We start from the raw sequence: 5,462 nt of genomic DNA, 5'->3' as shown, positions 1-5,462 counted from the left end.
CAGTGATGAGAACGCACAGTGATGACAACACGCACTGATGACAACACAAAGTGATGAGAAAACACAGTGATGAGAACACACAGTCATGAGAAAACACAGTGATGACAACACACAGTGATGAGAATGCACAGTGATGACAACACGCACTGATGACAACACAAAGTGATGAGAAAACACAGTGATGAGAAAACACAGTGATGAGAACACACAGTGATGACAATACACAGTGATGACAACACACAGTGATGAGAACGCACAGTGATGACAACACGCACTGATGACAACACAAAGTGATGAGAAAACACAGTGATGAGAACACACAGTGATGACAACACACAGTGATGAGAACACACAGTGATGACAACACATGATGAGAACACACAGTGATGAGAACACACAGTGATGAGAAAACACAGTGATAAGAAAACACAGTGATGACAACACACAGCACTTACATCACGATCCGACCACAGATCACCCGTCCAATCTGAAGGTGAAGTTTTTATTGATTCTACTAAAGAACAGATAGTTTGTCTTCAGCTGTGAAGTGTGTTCGGTCCGTGAGGTGAAAATCATTTCGGCTGGTCGGCTGAATCTCTTTGTCCTCCAGGAGCTGCAGCTGCGCTGGCAGGAGTACTACGAGGTGGTCACCGTGCTGCTGCAGTGGATCCGGCACCACGTCCTGGTCTTCGAGGAGAGGAAATTCCCCAGCAGCTACGAGGAGATCGAGGTGAGCAGAACCTCACCCACAGCCCGACGGCACCGGCTCTACGGCACCGGCCCGTTCACCTCCTCCTGTTTTTGTTCCCAGGTTCTCTGGCGTCAGTTCCTGAAGTTCAAGGAAACGGAGCTTCCTGCTAAAGAGGCGGACAAGAACCGCTCCAAACGCATCTTCAAGTCCTTCGAGGTGACTTCTCTCACGTTCATCTGTCAAAACGTTCGGCTCATTTAGCTCATGTGTGCTGTGACGTTTAGCTTTTGTAACTTTCATATTTAAAAAAAATCTTAAACTTCATATACAAATATTCTGTGTGTCATTGTGACCTGGGTGCACGTTGTGTGTGTGTGTTTACCTGTGCAGGGTGCGGTCCAGTCCGGTCAGGTGAAAGTTCCTCCTGGTTACCACCCCCTGGATGTGGAGAAGGAGTGGGGCCGTCTGCACGTGGCCATCCTGGAGCGGGAGCGTCTCCTCAGGACTGAGTTTGAGCGGTAACTGGGCCACAGGAAGAACCACATCACATGCACTCCTTCACCAATGCAAACATTAAACGAACACAAAGCGGTTCTGTTGGACCACGAGGCTGGTTCCTCGGCTCAACACAAGTCCCACAGAGCTAACAACATTAAACTGCTTTGAAGGGAAATATCTGATTTAACACATGACACCGTCCTGTTACCATGGCGACCGTCCTCAGAGTAAAACGGCCTCTGGTCGTCGGTCAGAAAGATTTTTGGGTCACATGGCAGTCAGGGCGCCGCTCCCAGTCGGGCTGTTAGAAGTTAGTCGCAGCGTTCAGACGGAGTCGCATCATGGCGTTCCTCCATCAGGGATATTCGTTTTTCTTTCGCCACAGGACGGAGTGAGTCGTGTTCTCTCTGAAACACCTGAGCCCAGCAGGTCGTTGGCTCGTGGTGCGGTTTGACCTCTGACCTCCGTCCTGTCTCTGTCCTGCAGGCTGGAGCGGCTGCAGAGGGTCGTCAGTAAGGTCCAGATGGAGTCGGGTGTCTGTGAGGAGCAGCTGAACCAGGTGGAGACTCTGCTGCAGACGGTGAGGCTCCTTCTTTACTCCTCCTCTCTTCCTGCAGGATTCTGCGGCTGTCTCCCATTTAATGAAGTGTGAAGTCATCAGGAAGTTCATTTGTCCCACAGAGGTCACAGGTCCTCGAACGCCTCATTGATAGTAAATCCCTCAGGCCTGTGAACGTTGCTGAACCTCTGAATTTCTTTTGATGTTTCTGTTTTTATGGACTAGGGAAGATTTTGTTGACATGATGATGTCACTTCCTCCTTTGTGCACGCCTACTGAGCATGCTCTGGAAACCCCGACTTGTTTCGTTTGAACTCGAGAGTTGAAAATGAGAAATATTCAAGTTCCAACTTTAAAAAATAATTAAAACTGGGACTGACCTCAGAATGCAGCACGGCTGCTCCTGGTTGGTCTGTCAGAGGATCTCATTAGATCAGCTGATCAGTCTCTGAGCCCTCAGGTAAACGCAGATCAAACTGTTTGATGACAGCAGCTGAACCTTTGTCTCCGAGCTGCAGGATGTGAGGATGATGAGTTCTGGGAGACCCGCTCAGCACACGGCGGAGGTGGAGGCTGATCTGGAGAAGGCGGAGGGGATGATCCGCTTTCTGTTCAACGACGTTCAGCAGCTGAAGGACGGGCGCCACCTGCAGGCGGAGCAGATGTACCGCAGGTGCTCACAAATGCAACAGTTTGGACTTTTCATCAAGTGACGCTTCGTTAACTTCAGTTCTGTGTCTCAGGGTGTACCGGCTCCACGAGAGGCTCGTCAACCTGCGCAGCGAGTACAACCTGCGGCTGAAGTCAGGCGTGACCGCCGCACAGATCCCCGTGAGCCAGATCCCCATGAGCCCGGTCCACACGAGCCCAGTCCACGCGAGCCAGGTCCACGCGAGCCAGGTCCACGCGAGCCAGGTTCACACGAGCCAGGTCCACACGAGCCAGGTCCACACGGCTCAGGTCCTGCAGCAGGCCTCGTCCAGGGCGCGGCCCGAGCTGGACGAGGTCACGCTGCATTACGTCCACGACCTGCTGGGCTGGGTGGAGGAGAACCAGCGGCGGGTGGACGAGGGCGAGTGGGGCTCCGACCTGCCCAACGTGGAGTCCCAGCTGGGCAGCCACCGAGGCCTGCACCAGTCCGTGGAGGAGTTCCGCTCCAAGATGGAGAGGGCGAAGGCCGACGAGGTACGGAGGACAGAAACCTCGAGGGGTTAAATAGTTTCTGATGAAATCACAGAAACAACAAGTTCTTCATAAATTAATATTTACATCAGAGCAGGAAGATGATGATGATCAGAGATGTGTTGTGTCACCGGCCTCTTTCTGATCCAGAGTCAGATTTCTCCTCCCAGTAAAGCTGCGTACCGAGACTTCCTGGGCAAACTGGAGCTGCAGTACGGGAAGCTGCTGGTACGTTTCAGAGCCGTGCTTCCATCGGATCAGCTGGTGCTGAGTTTTTAATAAACCCTGAGGTTCACCAGCAGCCTGATCATTAACTGATCCGGATCTCTGCAGAACTCCTCGAAGGCCCGGCTGCGGTACCTGGTGGAGCTCCACGCCTTCGTCAGCGCCGCCACCAAGGAGCTGATGTGGCTGAACGAGAAGGAGGAGGAGGAGGTGCACTACGACTGGAGCGAACGCAACACCAACATGGCCTCCAAGAAAGAAAGCTACTCGGTGCCGGAAACGTTCTCGTGGCATCAGAACCTTCTGGTGTTTTAAAGGCAGGTTCTGATTCTGGGTGCCGGTTCTGTGCCGCAGGGTCTGATGAGAGAGCTGGAGCTCCGGGAGAAGAAGGTGAACGCCGTTCAGACCTCTGGAGACAAACTGCTGCGAGACGGACATCCTGCACGGCAGACCATCGAGGTGAGACCCGCTGCCCTCCGTCAACAGAACCTGAGGTTCTGCTTCAGTCGGGTTCTGATCCAAACTGTTGGTTCTGCTTAGTCCTTCACAGCGGCCCTGCAGACTCAGTGGAGTTGGATCCTTCAGCTCTGCTGCTGCATCGAGACCCACCTGAAGGAAAACATGGCCCACTTCCAGGTAGGTTCACCAACCAGAACCAGAACCAGAGGTCACCACGGTCCGGAGCTCGGTTTCTTCACCTCCTCCTCCTTCCTGCAGTTTTTCTCTGACGTGAAGGAGGCGGAGGAGAGGATGAGGAAGATGCAGGACACGATGAAGAGGAAGTACACGTGTGACCGCTCGGTGACGGTGACCCGGCTGGAGGACCTGCTGCAGGACGCCGCTGTGAGTTCCTACGTTTCATCAGAACCCATCAGAACCCAACAGAACCCACCAGAACGTTTAATCACACTCTGATGCTTTTGTTTTAGTGTTTTACAAACCCTTCAGACGAGAAGCTTCCTGCTCACGTCTTGATTATTCGTTTCTGGCCGTGTTTTAGTTTGAGGAGCAGGTTCAGAACCGCTCGGTTCTCCGCTGCAGTCGGGCTGGAGAACTGAACCGCTGCAGTCGGGCTGGAGAACCGAGCGGCTGAAATGCTGAAAATGTTCCGACTGTTGGTTTCAGGACGAGAAGGAGCAGCTGGCCGAGTTCAAGACGCACCTGGAGGGTCTGAAGCGCAGAGCGAAAACCGTCGTCCAGCTGAAGCCACGAAACCCGGCGAGCCCCATCAAAGGAAAACAGCCGATCCAGGCCGTGTGCGACTTCAAACAGATGGAGGTAGAACCGGTCCGAACAGCCCGACCCAAACCCAGCCGGACTCGGCACAGAATACATTCGGCTGTCTTCAGTTCCTCTAGAAACATTGTTCCCGTTAGCGTCTGCTTCAGCTGCTGTTGTCTTCCTCTCATACTTTTAGCTTTAAGCTAGCCTTTGGCTACTTTTTGCTTTTAGCTACCATTTTGTTATTTTAGCTTTAAGCTGCCATTTTATCATTTTAGCACAGTTTGGGAAATTTCAGCTCCTGTTTTCTAACTTTAGCTTTAGCATGTGTTTAGCTACTTTGAGCTCCTGTTTAGCTAATGTTAATATGTTTTGTAAGTGTTAGCTTTAGCACTTTTTTGGCACTTTAGCTTTTGTTCTGTTTATCTTCAACTGAACAACTCGGTTTTGGCTTCAGCAGAAACGTTTGTTGTGAATCGTCACTAAATAAATGAACGTCGTCTCCTCAGATCACGGTGCACCGAGGAGACGAGTGCGCGCTGCTGAACAACTCGCAGCCCTTCAAGTGGAGGGTTCTGAACGATAAAGGCAACGAGGCGCTGGTTCCGTCCATCTGCTTCCTGGTGCCGCCGACCAATAAGGACGCCGTGAACGGCGTCGCCGGGTGAGAAACCAACGGTCCATTCAGACGCAGATATGATACTTTCAGCAGTTTTGTTACATTTAGCCACTTTTTTAATTCAAATTTAGCTTCTGTTTTGCTTCCATAGCTGTTGTTTCGCTAATGCTAGTTGTTTAGCTCATTGTACCATCTGTTTAGCTAATTTTAGCCTCTAGCTCTTCTAGCTACAGTTTGGCTAATTTTAGGTACTGTTTTTCTCCTTTGTTTATCTTTTTAGGTTATTGTAGTCACTGTTTAGTTAATTTCAGCTACTGCAGATAATTTAGTTACCCTTTGACTAATTGTAGCTACTGTTCTGCTCATTTTAGCTTCTGTTCTGCTCATTTTAGCTACTGTTCTGCTCATTTTAGCTTCTGTTCTGCTCATTTTAGCTTCTGCTCTGCTCATTTTAGCTTCTGCTCTGC

At 51.0% G+C, this 5,462-nt stretch overlaps 1 protein-coding gene across 1 annotated transcript in view; it reads left to right on the top strand.

Annotated features, from left to right (window-relative positions):
- Positions 1-5,462, top strand: part of LOC119425631 (plectin) — a gene marked incomplete in the record, with an annotated part of 54,639 nt that overhangs the window by 27,242 nt on the left and 21,935 nt on the right. Inside the window, 13 exon segments of the mRNA XM_037693165.1 lie at positions 611-730; positions 812-907; positions 1,082-1,209; positions 1,676-1,769; positions 2,267-2,421; positions 2,492-2,933; positions 3,081-3,158; positions 3,264-3,425; positions 3,510-3,614; positions 3,696-3,791; positions 3,873-3,998; positions 4,281-4,433; positions 4,886-5,040. Of these exon segments, the coding sequence (XP_037549093.1) occupies positions 611-730; positions 812-907; positions 1,082-1,209; positions 1,676-1,769; positions 2,267-2,421; positions 2,492-2,933; positions 3,081-3,158; positions 3,264-3,425; positions 3,510-3,614; positions 3,696-3,791; positions 3,873-3,998; positions 4,281-4,433; positions 4,886-5,040 (1,910 nt within the window).

This window comes from Nematolebias whitei, chromosome 19, assembly GCF_014905685.2.
Source record: "Nematolebias whitei isolate Nwh7 chromosome 19, NemWhi1, whole genome shotgun sequence".
Taxonomy (NCBI): Eukaryota; Metazoa; Chordata; class Actinopteri; order Cyprinodontiformes; family Rivulidae; genus Nematolebias; species Nematolebias whitei.
The sequence above is the reverse complement of the archived record's forward strand: the minus strand, read 5'-3'. Positions and strand labels throughout refer to the sequence as shown.